At 56.3% G+C, this 16,421-nt stretch overlaps 1 protein-coding gene across 18 annotated transcripts in view; it reads left to right on the forward strand.

The window, feature by feature from the left end:
- Positions 1 to 303: 303 nt before the first annotated feature.
- SUN1 (Sad1 and UNC84 domain containing 1) overlaps positions 304 to 16,421 on the forward strand; it is a 46,148-nt gene continuing 30,030 nt past the window's right edge. For 3 of the 18 annotated variants that reach the window (XM_047779357.1, XM_047779363.1, XM_047779364.1), the window contains exons 1-2: positions 13,873 to 14,010; positions 15,410 to 15,506. In XM_047779357.1, the coding sequence (XP_047635313.1) occupies positions 15,430 to 15,506 (77 nt within the window). In that variant the 5' untranslated portion in view covers positions 13,873 to 14,010; positions 15,410 to 15,429. Of the gene's footprint in view, positions 338 to 13,871; positions 14,011 to 14,154; positions 14,176 to 15,409; positions 15,507 to 16,421 lie in introns of those variants that run through there. The other 15 variants (XM_047779365.1, XM_047779369.1, XM_047779375.1 and 12 more) reach the window with 11 other exon arrangements.

A 16,421-nucleotide genomic window follows, 5' to 3' on the forward strand; every position in this document is an offset into this window, starting at 1 on the left:
ATGCAACGCCCTCTCCCCGAGACCAGCGCCCCTTGGCCCCTCCTCCCTGCTCTCTTGTCACGCCTCCTCTCGCGGCGCGCGGCCTTGGAGCCCCGCCTGTTTCCCCGCCCCTCGGCTCGCCCTCAGCTCGCCCTCAGCTCGCGATTGGCTGGGCCCCTACGAAGGCCGCCCCCGCATTGGTCGAGGAGCTTCGAGTGGCGCGCTCGGGATTGGTGGGCGTCCCCGGGGCTCCCAGACGCGGCGCGCGATTGGCTGGCAGAGGCACGGTCTCCGGGGCCTGGGCGGCGCAGGCGAGGCCTCGGGCGGCGGTGGCGGCGGCGGCGACGGCGTGAGGCAGGTGAGCTTTGAGCTGGGGTCCGGGTGGGGTCGCGTCGGGCCGGGTGGGGCCCGGGCGCCTCTCACCGCGGGTGGGGGTGGGACTGGCCGAGTAGCGGGCCCCGCGGGAGCAGCCAACGGCCGCTGCCCGTCCGCAGCCCGCCGCCCCCTCCTCCTCCGCGCGCCCGGCGCTGGCGCGGGGCTCGGCCCTGGCGCGGGGCTCGGCCCTGCCGGACCCGCCGCGGCGCCCAGGCGCGCAGCCCCACCCCCGCCCTTCTTCGGCGCCCTGTCGGCCCCCTCCCCCGCCGGTCCCGCCGCTGCCGGGGGAGGCCCCCGACGTTGCGGTCCTGCTCCGCCGCGAGTCCGCTGCTGCGGGGTCCGCCGAGCACGACCTGCGCTCCCTCGCTCCGCCCTCGTGCCCCGAAACGTGAGCGGTTCTGGTCTATTTTCGTCCCTCTCGTTGGGCGGTTCAGACGCTCCCTTAAGTCTGCAAACGCGGGATGGTTGGTCAGTTCTGGGGAATTTTCTCAACGTGTTTTCTTTGACAGTTTTCGCCTTTTTTTTTTGGGGGGTTGGAATTTTCTGTGTGCTTTGGAAATACTGTTGTATTTGGGCACGGGATCTCTTGGAGCGGTTTTCTCTCCGTTCCTGTTGATCGCCCATTTTCCATCTTTTTCTTCTGGTTCGACTTCCTAGGAGATGTCCCCAAGCTTGAGCGCTCTGTTCTGGTCCTCGCATTTTAAATTTCCCAGAGCGTTTGTGGCGGTGGTGGTTTTCCCCTAAAACTTAGTAACGCGTTTTTTCTAAATGCAGGGGCGTCCATCCCTGGCCTCATTTTTTTGCTCGCTTCACTGCCTTTCCTGAAATGCCAGGTGGTCGTGGTTGAACGCGTTTGCCTGAGAGTGGCACCCTGGCCGGTCCGTCGGACTTGTGCACCTGCGTGGGTCCTGTGGGCTCATAGGACCTGTGGGTTTCCCTGAGGATCACGCCGTGTCATTGTCTTGAGGTCCGTTTGTTGGACTTTTCAGATACCCAAAGAAGGGCTTTCCCATCTGCTGCCTCCTCTTAGACGTTGGGTGGCGGAGTGTGTGTGCCCTTAACGCCTTTGTGAGGAAATGCTGGCTTGTCCCCTTTTATAGGAGGGTGTCCTGGAACTGATCTGCTCTTCTTATCCTGTGGTCTGGAGAACCCTTGCTTTTGCTCCAGAATTTTTGGGGCCAGGGCGGGAAGGGGATGCATGCAGAGTGGCTAAGTGCTTTTTTTTTTTTTTTTTTTTTAATTTTTATTATTTTTTGGTACATTTTAAATATTTTTAATTTTTATTTCTTAGTGAAGTATAGTTGATTTACAGTGTTGTGTTAGTTCCAGGTGTACAACAAAGTGGGTCAGTTATACATACACCTGTGTCCGTTCTGTCTCAGATTGTTTTTCCTCGGTTATTACAGAACATCGGGTAGGGTGTCCTGTGCTGTACTGAGGTCTGTGTTGATGATCTGTTTTCCCTGGAGTAGTGGGTATATGTCAGTCCCGGTGCTTTTTTAAAAGCTGTGGTGAAAATGCACAACATGAACTTTACTTTTTTTTCCTGTCTTTTTAGGGCCACAGCCGCAGCATATGGAGGCTCCCAGGCTAGGGGTCAAATCAGAGGTACAGTCGCCGGCTTTTGCCACAGCACCTCCGGATCCGAGCCACGTCTGCAACCTACACCACAGCTCAGGGCCGCGCTGGATTCGTAGCCCCCTGAGCGAGGCCAGGAGTCGAGCCCGATCCTCACTGTCGCTGGTCGGGCTCATCCACCACGGGAGCTCCTGAAACCTACCTTTCCGAGCCTGTGCCGTTCGTTGGCGTTGAGGAAGGGCACGGCGGTGCAGCCGTCGCCCCTCTCTAGTGGCAGAACTCAGCACCCTGAGCCAAGACCCTGTACCCACCCGCAGTCACGGCCCGGCATTCGCCGCTCCTGGCCTCCACAGCTCGCTTCCTTTCTGGCTCTGGATTTTTTTATATAAATGGATTCACATGCTGGGTGGCCTTTTGTGTTAGCTTCTTTCACTTAGCATCGTGTTTTAAGGTTCTTTTTTTCTTTCTTTTTAAGGCCTAACCCTCAGCATATGGAAATCCCAGGCTAGAGGTCGAATCAGCCACAACCATGCCAGATCTGAGCTGTGTCTGCAGCCTGTACCACAGTTCACAGCAATACTGGCTCCTTAACCCGTTGAGCAAGGCCAGGATTAGAACCTGCATCCTTGTGGAGACCAGTTGGTTTCATTACTGCTGAGCCACAAGGGGAACTCCTATAAGAGTGCTTCTATCTTCTGAATCTTCGACCCTTATCAGAGGTGACTGGTGGGCACTTCTGTTCCTGGGGTTGGCTCTTCATCCACTGATAGTGCCCTCCCAGGCATAAGAGGTCTAACTTTTTTTGGGGGGGGCCGTGCCCTCGGCATGCGCAAGTTCTGGGGCCAGGGATTGAACCAGGGCCACAGCAGTGACCCGAGCTGCTGCAGTGGCAAGTCCAGATATCCAATCTACTGAGCCATCGGGGAACCGCAGCCTCATTCTCTTGCATGTAGGTGTCCCGATGTCCAGCTGTCCAGCTGTCCAAGCCCCGCTTGTTGGAGAGGCTGCTCTTTCCCTGGGGAATAGCCTTGGCTCCCTGTGGAAAGCGGTTGCCTGAATGTATGCCTTTGCTTTGGAGTCTCCGTTCTGTGTTGTTAGTTTGTGGCTGTCCGTAGGCCTGTGGCACACTGCTCTGTAGTAAATCCTGGAAGTGGAATTGTGAGTCCTTGTTCTCTTCCCAGGTCGTTTTTGGTTTTGTGGGATTCATTGCAGTTGCCATGAATGTAAGTATTAGCCTTACCGTATTTGCCGAAAAGGCCACTGGGATTTAGCTAGTGCTCAGGGGAGTATTGCCTTGTTAGCAAAATCAGGCCTTCCAGAGGAGGAGCGGGCATCGCCTTCCAGGTCTTCCCGACTGTCGTGTCTTTCCGCGGGTGTGCTGTAGCTTTCACTGCACTCGTCTTGTGCTTTTCTGGGTGAGTTTATTCCCAAGCCTGTTATTCTTTTTGATGCTATTGTAAGCGGAATTGTTTTCCTAGTTTCACTTTTAGATTACTCATTACTCGTAAATAGAAATACAATTTATGTTTGTGTGTTGATCTCATATCCTGCAACTTTATAACTTTGCTGAGTTTGTTTATTCGCTCAGGTCGTTTGTGTGAATTCCTAAGTCTTCGTATGTGAGGTTAGGTCGTCTGTGAACAGAGGTAGTTTTACTTCTTCCTTTTCAGCCTGGAAGCCGTCTGTTTCTTTTTCTCGACTGTTCGCTCTAGCCAGAATGCTACTACTACCTTGAGTAGCCGTGGTGAAAGCCGTGTTCTTGTCTTGCTTCTGATCTTAGAGGAAAGCTTTTCGCCTTTTGCCGACGCGGGTTTTAGTAAGCGCCCTCTGTCAGGCTCAGCAAGTTCCCTTCGGTCCCTAGTCTGCTGACTGTTCCGTCGTGAAGGTGTGCTGGGTTTGACTCCTGCTCTTCCTGCTCTAGCGGTTTGGCCTCACTGCTTCTTAGACGGATGAACGTGGGCGTTCCTGTCGTGGCTCAGGGGTTAATGAACCCACTGGCATCCATGAGCACGTGGGTCCGATCCCTGGCCTCGCTCCGTGGGTTCAGGACCCGGCGTTGCCGTGAGCTGTGGTATGGGTCGCAGACGCGGCCCTCGTCCCCGTTGCTGTGGCTGTGGTGTAGCCCGGCGGCTAGAGCTCCGATTCGACCCCTAGCCTGGGAGCTGCCGTGTGCTGCGGGTGGAGCCCTAAAAAAAGAAGCAAAACAGATTTTCTCCATAACTGGTACTGTGTTTTGGTTCATTCTGCACCCTCGCTTCCATCTCACGGCTTCAGGGCTCCATGATGCAAGCTGGGCTGTCTCCCGGGCTTCCTCCTTTGACAGCTTATGAGTATAAGCTTATGAATCCAGTTTTTCTGGCCTACGTCGGTTTTCGTTCGTCCCTTTACTTTCCAGTTTCGGCCTTTCTTACTTTTGTTTTCTCTTCCTTGCAATGGATGCTGGACACTTTGGTAGGGAGGTGATGGGAGGAAGCCCTCCTTCGGTATTTCAAGGTGAGGTGCCCAGGGACCGGAAGGGCATTTCTCAGGCCCCTCCTGACTCGGGCGAAGTGGCCTGAGCACACGATGTAGTGGCATCCGCCTTGGAGTCTGCGGACGGGGACGGTGGCCCAGCGCCCGTGTCGCGACGGCAGCGGGCAGCCGTGCTCTGGGCCTCCTGCGGGGGGGTCGCGGTGTCATTTGGAGGATTGAAAACACCTTCTTTCTTCTCCCCTTTGCTTCCTGACCTTGGGACTCACGCTCTCTGGCCACTTTCCCCACTTGAGTTCCAGATAGAAAGAGACTAAACCTGCTGCACCTGCATTTGAAACTCTTTGCTTCCCTTGGGCCAGGGCCAAAATAAATTTAGGATTGACAGATTCAAAGATATAGGCCGTGATGTTGCCCTTGGGACCGCGTGCAGTGCAGGAAGTGGGTGCTTCGTTAAGCGACCTCTGTGATGCGTCCGTCGGTTTTGCAGTTTGAACAGTACCCGCGAGCATGCGTGTCGCTCGAGCGCATTGGTTTTCATTCAGTTGCCCAGGGGCACTCAGCGAACCGTCCTTTGCTGCGAGTCTTGGTTCAGGAAATAAGAGCCACGGAGCAGGTGGTTGTAGGCGTCTGCCGAGTAAACTGCAGGTCCCAGACCTGAGTGGCGTCGGAGCGATCGGGTGTCGGTCAGTGAGTCCCCGTGGGATGAGGCGTCTCCTGGGGACTCCTGGGGCTTGAGAACAAAGCAGTGCTTTGCCTAGTTGCTTGGTCTTAGTCATTCTGTTTACTTTGATCTTTTTTTTTTGCTTTTTAGGGCCGCACCCATGGCATATGGAGGTTCCCAGGCTAGGGGTCAAATCAGAGCTGTAGCTCTTGGTCAATGTCACAGCCACGGCCGCGTGGGATCCGAGCTGTGTTTGCAACACACACACACACACACACACACACACACACACACACACTGCAACCACAGTTCACGGCAACATCGGATCTTTAACCCATTGAGCAAGGCCAGGGATCGAACCTGCGTCTTCATGGATGCTAGTCAGGTTCACTAACCGCTAAACCACGATGGGAACTCCTACTTTGATCTTTAATGAAAATTATTGCAAGATGGTAGCTGTATCTGCAGTGTGAACAACAGGTCAGTTTAAAGATTTCCAGGTATTTGTGTTACAAGCGCTTTCGGTGCTGGAAGGCACTCACGCTTTAGCCTTGTATCTCACCTTCCGGAGGACGAAGCGTTAAAAGGGAGATTGCAGGATGGTGCGGGTTAACTGTTTACGTGTATAGTGGAAATAAAATCCTGTGATTGTTTCCAATTGCTGTCCCCAGTTACAGTTGGAAGTGAAACAGAGTTGACACCCCTGTTCTGATTAGATGAGGAAACCTAAGCAGAGCCTCCGGTCCATTAGGAGGAGCAGTAAGGAGGCCCTTGCTGCTGTTCGCGAATTCATCATCTAGTGCCTGGGCTGTGCTTTCTCCAGGGCGCAGACGGACGTGGACGGAGCGAGATGCGGGAGGAGTGGGTTCAGGGCGAGGGCAAGCAGCACGATGGCTGGACGTCCCCCGTGGCACAATGGGTTACAGATATGGCCTTGGCGCGGGTCACAGCTGCGGCACGGGTCCGATCCCTGGCCTGGGAACTTGTGGGGGCATCTACAAGATGCTCACTGGTTGTGAAGTTCGGGGATAGCTCCTACCCTCGGAGAGAGAGGCTCGCTGATAATAAACGTCACAGCTCCTGTTAGATGGTGAATTCCCGGGAGCACGAACGTGGGCATATCTAACCTGGCTGTGGGGGGCTTCCTGGAGGTGGTGGCTCAGCTGTAGCCTAAGGATGAGCAGGAAGTTAGCTGGGGGCAGTTGGGGTGGAGGGGGACCACGGTTGCCAGGGAATGGGGAGGCAGAAGGCAAGGGAGGAGGTGGCAGCCGCGTGTACACGGGGCGGGGCCCGAGGCCAGGGTCTCAGCGCAGCTGCCGCGGGGATGGTGGGAGAAGGGTCGTGGGGCCCTGTGTGCTCATCCTCTTGGGTCTGCTCTGCGTGCTGGGTGCCTGCTGGGATCTGGAGGGAGGGAGAGGGTCGCTGGTCTTTGTCGCTGGTCCGTTCTGGCAGTTTCCTGGCTTGAGGAGGCCAGACGGAGAGAGGGGCGGGAGTCGGGGTGCTGGAGACGCGCTGTTAGGAGGGCGCCTCGGTTCTGCAGCGGCGCGCGGGCTGACGGTGATCGGCCGTGTGAAGGTTCTATCCTTGTGGGTGATCCGGGCAGAAACTCAGCAGGGCGTAAGTCCCATGCCCGCCCGCGGAGGAACCGTGGAGGGTGAGGGAATTAGCAATGACGGGGAAGGTCAAAGGCGGGGCCGCGGGAGCAGTAGAGTCCGTGCCAGGCCCATCCCTTTGTCCCCGGCGTGAGTGCAGAACTCGGGTGCGTGTCCCATACTTCAGTGAGAAGAAGACACCCCTGCAGGAGAGGAGACACGGAGGGGCGCGGTCGGATGGGGCAGGAATCGCACCGGCTCTGCCCCGGAGGCGCCCGGAGGTGTGCGCCCTGCTCCGGCTGAGATGCAGGCCCTACACCTGTGCCGTCGATGTTTCTGTGTCCTTAGAAGAAAGACCCGGTACAGGCGTGCGTCCAAAGGGAGCCTTTGACTTGGGGCCCTTCCCGGACACCACGCAAGTGCCATGGTGGGAGGCTCTCAAGCCCTCACCCCCGAGAGGCGTAAGCCGTGGTGGTGCTTCTGCACGTGGGAGAAATCACCTCCCCCCAAACTCAGCTACTATGCAAACACACCCATCCTGTGTCCTCATTTCCAAAAAAAGGAGAGAAGCCTCGGATCTTGGCTGGAAACTCTCTCTCAGGCTGGAGCTGCTGCTGGTGATGACGGCTCGCGTTGAGGCCCGGGCGGCACGGGCAGGTTAGGTGTGGGCACTCCCCGCATCCCCCAGCCGCCCTGAGGGGCAGGTGCCAGGTGTAGTCGAGCAGCGGAACCGCGCGTTCTCAGCGGAGCTCGCGGAGGAACCTGGATGGGACCCGGCGGCTCTGGCCGCCCTACCCCACTTCACAAAGGAAGACCGGTGGTTTTCTTCTTTTTGAAAATAGTAGTTACTGGGTTGATTGTTTACATTTTTAAGACCAAGACCCGTTCTTGTAAAAAACCTTCAAGCAGCAACTGCAAAGTAGAAGTCCCATTCTCTGTAATTTATCATTAAGTTTAGTGTGGTGCCTTTCTAGAAGCCTTTCCAACATATTCACGTGTACACATACCACGCAGCCTTCCACAACGTCCTTTCAAACGTTTTAGATTACCATCTTTTGTTTCTGATTTGCTGACTTATCTTAAACAGTCAGTTCATTTTTAGGGATTCTTAGTGTGAATCATAGTTTTTCATCAACAGTATTTTGCTTCCGTAAAACGACAGCAGGTGTGGGATGCCGCTTCCTGTCTGTCCTGTCGGGTGTGATGACAGTGGACATTGGAGAAGAGTCATTTCTAACCCAGCTCATGACGTTTTTACTCTGCAGGCAAAAAACAGCTAGTTTTTAAAGTCTTTGCTGGAGTCCCCCTGTGGCGCAGCGGAAACGGATCCGACTAGGAGCCATGAGGTTGTGGGCTCGATCCCCGGCCTCGCTCCGTGGGTGGAGGACCTGGCGTTGCCGTGGGCTGTGGTGTAGGTCGCAGACGTGGCTCGGATCTGGCGTGGCTGTGGCCGTGGCTGTGGCCTAGGCCGGCAGCTGTGGCTCGGATTAGACTCCTAGCCTGGGAACCTCCATATGCTGCGGGTGCAGCCCTAAGAAAAGATCTTATTTAAAAAAAATGAAGTCTTTGCACTATCTATGTTTAACCGTATTAAGTCTGAGCAGAATAATTATGTTAAGGTGATAATGAGTGCTAGGTTTTTTGCTTGTCTTTTGGCTGCACCTACAGCATGTGGAAGTTCCAGGCCAGGGATCGAACCCTCGCCTCAGCTATAACTGGAGCCGTAGCAGTGACCATGCGAGATCTTTAACCCCCTGAGCCATCAGGAAGCTCCTGGTGCTGATTTTTGAAGGGTGCCTCGCAATTTTAGTTCTGAAATGCTCTGCAAGGTGCCCGATGAGGATCGCCTGACTGCGCGGGCGCCCAGGTGAGGAAGGATGGGTGAGGGTGGGGCTAGGCTGCGTGTGTGGCTTTGAGGGGCCACTGTGGGCCCGCGGGGTTCCGTCAGAGCACCAGCTGTCAGCTCAGGGTCCCTCTGGAGGCGGCCCTTGTGGCAGATGGCGCGTCGGGCGCGGTGCCCGGAGGGAGAGGGAGGCGCTCGCCGGAGCCGGAGCCGTCCCCGCTCGGCTGTCTTGCTGTGGGCGGGCTGCTCGCCAGAGTAGTCGTTGGGGGTAGGGCGTCCTCAGAGGGGGCGACAGGTCGGTCTGTGCCGGTGGCTGGCGAGGGCCTCTCTGGGAGAGCTGCGTTGGCCGTCTCAGCCTTTTCCTGCGCGGCCCGTCAGGAGATGGGAACACCGAGCCCGTCAGGAGATGGGTGGCCTCGCGCGTTGTGCGTGGAAACGCACTCGCGTGCTAGATGAGGGTGCTGGGGACGTGGGGTGACGAGAAGGATGCGGCCACCCGTTTGCGGAGCTTCCCTTTTTCTAGATTTTCATTAGAACGGGTCGCATTTCCTAGGACACCATGACGTGCTGGCTCACTTCAGTTTTCTCCTGCTCCTTTGGGTCTGCCGTTCGCCGCAGGCTCTGTCTTCACCCCTGCGTGACTTGTGGTTTTTGGTATTTTTCAGGCACCTTTTCCAGTTTGTTATTGGATTGTTCCAGTTCTGAGGAACGGGGATTTAAGTTCTGGGTGGCCTTGGAACTAACACCCGTTTTTGACCAAAGCATTTGAGAGCAAGCCCAGCTGTAGGGCTCCTCCCACGGTGTGATGGAAACGTCCGGGCAGCGTGTCCTCGGGGGGTCGGGACCACGGCGGGAGAGACCAGCGGGGCTGAGACTTTAAAACCCTGCTACACGGGGTCTGCGTGTTTGTAGAGATACTTACTTAACGGCTTAGCTTTGAAGCCAAAGTTTGCAGCCTCTGCAGAGGCGCCCCTCTCCAGCCTGTGCTTGCTGGCATAGGTGTCTCAGCCACTGGCAAAGGCCAGATGAGAGGAGACACTTGGGTGATGGGGCCATGGCGCTTCCTTTTCCCCTGGAAGCGGTCCCCCTTGGCCCGCCGTCTGCTAAGGTGAGGGCTTTTCCCTGTTGGGACTGGCGCTCAAAGCTGAAAGCCGTGCACCCCGAAGAGCGTTCTTTTCTGGGGACGAGGGGGCTGCGCGGTGCAGCCCGGGGCCCTCAGGAGCCTCCGGCCTGTGAGGGGTGAGAGCACTGGGAGGGGAAGGCGTGGCCTGGCAGGGCCTGGAAGGATGCGGACAATGAAGCCTGGACAGGGCGCCTGCTTGCTGTGAGCCCACTCACTGCAAAGTGTTGCCTTTGGAGTCTGTCCGCGATTTTCGGATGCCATTGGAAACGTTTTCAATCCATTTTTTCACTTCCTTTCGACACTGCTTAGATTCGACGAGCAAATCAGATCTGCCTTGGGTCGTTGACTGAGGCCGCCTTCAGGCCGTGTTGCAGGCAGGAGGCTCTGGTGTCACGCGTGGGCTTCACTGAGCAGTGGTGTGAACGGAGCCTGGAACCGCATTTTGAAAATTCGAAGCACTTGTGCGCGGTTGTCGCTGGAACTGGTGTCACGATTGCATCTTGCTGTTAGGCGTCCTGATAAGCCGGGAGCTGGTGGTGTAACCTGCCGGCTCCACGGTGCAGTCATCCGAGCTGCTGGTGGACTTTGTCTTGTGTTCAGGCTGCGGGGAGTGAGGCTTCCACCTCAGAGCCTGCCGGCTCAGGAGGAAACATTTAAAATGTAGGCTGTGCAGCTTGATTCCGCAGAATAAGTAAAGCTAACTTCTGGGTGTTGGTCACGTGTCAGGCGCTGCTTTACCCGCGCTGGTTCGTTTGATTCCCCTTTTTTCCTTCATTGCATCTTATTTCATCCTGTGCTTTGATCTAACGCTCCTCGTCTAGGAGAGGACCTAGGATGAAGGCGTTCTGGCCCAGAGCCTGGTGTGTTCCGGGAGACGGCGGGGAGCCCGCGGCAGCGGGGGGAGCCGGCTGCTGAGGGGCGGGCGGGCGTGGCGGAGTCCGTTCTGGTGAGATGCCCGCTGCCTCTGAGGCTGTGCCCACAGCAGCCGTCGCCGAGGCACGGGCCATCCCTCCCTGGCCCGTTGGAGTCGCGGCTCCCGTGGCCCCTGCACCCGCCTGCGTGCCGAGGGTCTGCTTGGAGAGGTGGTTTTCTGGGCTGCGGGGCATCGGCCAAAGCAGCAGTTACCTGGGCCGGGGATCTGAGCACACGGGCTGGGTTCTGCCCGTAGTTTTCGGCGCTCACGCGTGTCGGTGGCGAGCAGCGTACGTGTCCGTGGTCGTGGAGGGCGAGTGAATGAGCAGGAAGCCACCCGGGCCCGACCTCTCCCCCCACCGTCTCCGCCTCCCTTGCCTCCCGAGCCCCGCCGCTGCCTGGTGGTCCTTCGAGTTCGGGCCCGTCCACACCGCCGCTGCCTTGGCAGCGGGGTCACTGGGCTCCTCAGCCTGTGGCCGGAAGTCTGCGCGCCCCGTGTCCGGCGCTCGGCCTGCGTCTGCTGCCCTGTGGGGCTTCGCTCCCTCTCCCTGCTGGCACCCGTCTGGCCTGTGATGGGAAACCGGACTGACGGTCATTCGCTGCCTCTTGAGACAAGAAGTTGAGTTTCCCTTCTTAATGGTTTTATCGTTTCCGTTGTAGTCGACTTGCAGTGTTGTGTCGGTTTATGCTGCACAGCTGGGTGCCCCAGTCACGCACATCTGTTCTCGTTCCCACACCGCCTCCATCCTGCTCCATCCCAAGGGACTAGACCTGGTTGCCTGTGCTCTACGGCGGGACCGCCGTGCTTCTCCACTCCAGATGCTGCAGTTTGCGTCTGTGAACCCCAGACCCCACGTCCTTCCCACCTCCTCCCCTCGCCAACCACAGGTCTGTTCGCCAAGTCCGTGCCTTTTTTTCTATGGAAAGGTTCATTTGGGCTGTATGTTAGATTCCACGTGTAAGTGACATCAGTGATATCATATGGCGTTTGTCTTTCTCTATCTGATTCACTTCACTCAGTACGAGAGTCTCTCGTTCCATCCATGTTGCTGCAAATGGCATTAGTTAGTTCTTTTTTATGGCTGAGTAGTATTCCACTGTGTACGTGTACCACATCTTCCTAAGCCGTTCATCTGTCGATGGACATTTGGGTTGTTTCCATGTCTTGGCTGTTGTGAGTAGCGCTGCACTGAACGTATGTATAGGTGCATGTGTCTTTTTCAAGGAGTTTTGTCTGGAACTATGCCCAAGAGTGGGTTGCTGGTCACATGGTGGTAGTTCTTTTTTTTTTGTCGTTTTGTCTTTTTAGGGCCGCACACGTGGCACGTGGAGGGTCCCAGGCTAGGAGTCTAATCTGAGCTGTTGCTGCCGGCCTGCACCACAGCCACAGCCACGCCAGATCCAAGCTGTGTCTGCGACCTGCACCACAGCTCACGGTAACGCCGGATCCTTAACCCACGGAGCAAGGCCAGGGGTCAAACCCGCCACCTCGTGGTTCCTAGTCGGATTCGTTTCCGCTGCGCCGCAACGGGAACGCCGTGGTAGTTCTCCATGTAGTTTTCTAAGGGACCGCCATGCGCTTCTCCGCAGTGGTGGCACCAGCTTAGGCTCCCACCAGCAGTGCCGAGGGCTCCCTTCTCTCCACGCCCGCTCCAGCATTTGCTGTGTGGGGGCTTGTTGAGAGGCCGTTCTGGCCGAGCGAGGTGGTGCTCAGAGCGGGCGTGGTTTGGTAAACGTCTTTGGCGGTTGGGGCGCAGTGTTTCTCCCTTAAGCCTGACTGGGACGGCGCCACACGGCTGTCTCTCACTGCCTGGAAGAACTGGGTTGGACAGGGTGGCGATAGCTGGTCCTGCAGCTCTGACAGCGTTTGAAAATTGTTTCTTATGCATTGGAAATGAACCGAGGTGTTCCCATCCTGGCATGGTGGAAATGAATCTGACCAGGAACCATGAGGTTGCGGGTTCGATCCCTGGCCTCGCTCCGTGGGTTGAGGATCCGGTGTGGCCGTGAGCTGTGGTGTAGGTCGCAGAACGTGGCTCGGATCCCGCGTGGCTGTGGCTGTGGTGTAGGCTGGCGGCTGCAGCTCCGATTCGACCCCTTGCCTGGGAACCTCCATGTGCCATAGGAGCGGCCCTAAAAACACAAAAGACAAAAAATAAAAAGAAACCGATACCTCCCTTTCAGGTAGATAAAAGTGTGAGAATATACTAACGTGACTTTTTAAAATAAAAAGGCTGTAATAGATAAACAAGGACCTACTGGATAGTACAGGGAGCTGTATTCCCTGTCTGGTAGTAACTTACTGCAAAAGGGTGAAGAGACTGTGTGTGTGTGCGCGGAGTCACTTTGCTGTCTGCCTGAGGCAGTGCAAATCAACTGTACCTCAATTAAAACCTTAGGAAGTAGAGTTCCTGCTGTGGCTCAGCAGGTTACGAACCTGAGTCCTCTCCATGAGGACACAGCTTTGATCTCTGGCCTCTCTCAGTGGGTTCAGGACCCAGCGTGGCCGGGAGCTGCTATCTAGGTCGCAGACGAGGCCGGGATCCCATTTGACCCCTGGCCTGAGAACCTCCACATGCTGCACCTGCGGTCCTCCCCCGCAAAATTGAGAGTTCGTAAGTATTTAAAAAAATCATATAAACATAAAAGGAAAAGGCTGCACGCTCTTGCGTCTCTTCTCCTCACCAGGCTCTCACTGCCTCTTCTGTGCTGAGTCCTCGCTGGGCCGCCTTCAGTCCCTCAGCGGCCTTGCCGGTGGCCCCACCCTGATCACAGAGCTTGCCGCCTGCTCTGTGCTAGATGTCGGCCTGGGGCGGTCAGCTGGTGGGCAGAGCTGGAGGCCTCCGTCCCTCTTCTCAGCCGGATGCTCCGATGCGTCTGGTCCAGTCGTGAGGTTGAAGTTAAAAGCTGAAGGACTTGGCTCTGGGGCACCTGTCACTTGTTTATGGCACTCAGCCACCCAGAAAATACCCAGTTCTCTAAGGACGCACCGCCTAGCACGTGTGGAGGAGTTGGCAGAAAGCAGCAGCAATTATAACAGCTCTCACTGGGGGCTGATTAATGGTCAGAAATGCAGGCAGAGTAAAACACGGCGTGGACGTGGGGAAGAGGGACACGGCGTGAACGTGGCCTTTGGCACTGAGGGCAGGAAGTTTGGGTTTTGCTCGTCCGTAGCTAATGGGCGCTTTCAGCCGTCGGCCGCTCTGGAGGATGAGCAGCAGTGGGGGTTGGTGTTGTTCTGGTTGCTTAGCGAGTTGTTAGCCAACATTAGCACAGTCAGAAGCATTATTACGCTGCCGCCGGGGTGTGGCTCGGTTCTGCAGAGGCCCCGCTGGAGCCGGGAGGGGCCGAGCTGTGTGGCGTTGGCGGGAAGGAAGCTCAGGGCCGGCTCTGGGGCCGCCCTCGTGTTCTGTCCTGCAGAGTCTGTGTGGTTGAACGTGGGCCCCAGGCTGGCGGGAGTAGACCAAGGGCACAGGTACGGAATCAGTACGTGGGTTGAACAGTCACGGTAATTTTATTCGCAGCGAGAGACTTAAACAGCTCTTCACGGGGTGAATCCTACTTGTTAAATGAGTGCTGACCTGCGCTGGGGGGCCAGGGTCGCCACAAGAGCTGAGCAGAACTGAAAGTAGCACAGCAGGTTGGTTGGTTTTCTTTCTTTGTTTCGAAGGAGCACACCTGTGGCACATGGAAGTCGAATCAGAGCTTCCGCTGCCAGCCTGCACCGCAGCCACAGCAACGGGGAATCCGAGAGGCGTCTGCGACCTGCACCCCAGCTCACGGCAATGCCGGATCCTCAACCCACTGAGCGAGGCCAGGGATCGAACCCGCATCCTTATGATAGTCGGGTTTGTAACCTGCTGAGCCACAATGGGAATTCCAACATTTATTTTTTACTTTTCTATTCTTTTCTGCTTTTTTAGTGCCACACCCATGGCATATGGAGGTTCCCAGGCTAGAGGTCTAATCGGAGCTCTAGCCACCTGGCCTGCACCACAGCCACAGCAACTCGGGGATCCGAGCCACATCTGCAGCCTACACCCCACCTCATGGTAATGCCGGATCCTTAACCCATGGAGCGAGGCCAGGGATCAAACCTGCAACCTCATGGTTCCTAGTTGGTTTCATTTCTGATGCTCCATGACGGAAACTCCCCCCAATATTTTTACACATAGGCAATAGTTTTTATTTCTGTGGGTAGTTAATTTTTAAAAGAATGGGTGGTTTCAGGAAGCACGGGGTGAATTTAAATACTTTCGGCTTTTACTGGAAGCAGTCATCTCTACCGGAATATTTTTGTCGTGGCTTCTCTTCCCTGATCTTTGGGGAGCAGGTTGTGACTCATGAGGACGTGCGCTTTTGGGGGAGTGTTTGTGTAAGTATTTTTAGCCGGAGGAAAGTTGGAGTCATTCCAAGAAATCTAGATGACAGCCTGAAAAACAGTGTGCCCAAAACTTTTCAATTTAAAAATAATCTTTGTTTTCCTTTGGGGAAAAACGAAAGTATCAACAGTACCTTCAGCTCATCGGCTACTCCTCCCGCGATGCTCCCGCCGTGGCGCCGCAGGGGCGGCAGGGCCTCGGGAGCGCTGGGCCGCGGGCCTGCTGCCTGCCCGGCACCGGGGAGCTGCAGCTGCGGCTCGGATCTGATGCCTGGCCCGGGAGCTCCCTGGGCCTCGGGGTGGCCAAAAGAGAAAAAATTCAAAAGCGCCCCCCCCCCAAGAAAACCCTGCTCTCCTGGTCTTGTTTGATTAAAGGGCTGACGGTGACCCCTTGGTCCGCCTGTGCGTCAGGCCGGCCCCCGCAGACAGGGCTCCACACAGGTGTGTTCCAGCCTTTTGTTTAACAGCCGCCTTGCTTTTCCCGCCTCTGCAGTATGATGTGAGCCTGTGACCATGGACTTTTCTCGGCTCCACATGTACAGCCCTCCCCAGTGCGTGCCCGAGAACACTGGCTACACGTATGCACTCAGGTGAGCTGCGCCCGCGGGTTCCTCTGGCTGCTGCAGTGCTGGGGCCTGGCTTCTCTGCGCTGAAAGCGAAGCTGTCCGTGAACTTCACGTTCTGCTGTGGCTTTACGAAGCGGCCAAGGCGATGTGGAAACTGCGAGGCCGTTTTGAAAACCAGGTGTCTCTGATGACCCAGGGGTTCGTCCCCGCAGATGAGTTCCCGTCGCAGACTCCACCTCGGGAATGCATCTCGGTTTCAGTAGGGCTTTGTGATTTATGTTAATTGTGCGTATTTTATTTTATTTTGTTGTCTTCTTGCCTTTTCTAGGGCCGCTCCCGCAGCATATGGAGGTTCCCAGGCTAGGGGTCGAATCGGAGCTGCAGCCGCCGGCCTGCGCCAGAGCCACAGCCATGCGGGATCTAAGCCGCGTCTGTACCCTACACCACGGCTCACGGCAAGGCTGGATCCTTCACTCACTGAGCAAGGCCAGGGATCGAACCCACGACCTCGTGGTTCCTAGTCGGATTCGTTAACCACTGCGCCACAACGGGAACTCCTCATTGTGCGTGTTTTAAAGTTAACCGTAATACCCTGGAAAGTGACTTGCCTTGGAGAGAAGGCGTCATCAGCAAAGCCCGGGGTTTCAAGACTGTGCCTCCTGTCATGCGACGTGAAGTTCTGCTGTTACACAGGTTCTATGCGACGCTGCGGCGCAACCATTGAGCCTTAAAGTTGACTCGCTCTTTGCCTCTGCAGCAGAAAGGATGATGGGAAGGAAACTTTAGTTTTACAAAATTGCCCAGAGGCAGAAGGGTCACGGGGTCGCTGAGAGACTGCCTGGTGGTTGGAGCATCTCTTGCGTGCCTGTGAAGATGCTGCTTCCAGCTCACGAGGAAAGTGGTCGCAGCAGTCTCATCAGTCGCTTGTCTTCTAAAGGG

The sequence above is a fragment of the Phacochoerus africanus genome, chromosome 5, assembly GCF_016906955.1.
Source record: "Phacochoerus africanus isolate WHEZ1 chromosome 5, ROS_Pafr_v1, whole genome shotgun sequence".
NCBI classification, from domain to species: Eukaryota; Metazoa; Chordata; class Mammalia; order Artiodactyla; family Suidae; genus Phacochoerus; species Phacochoerus africanus.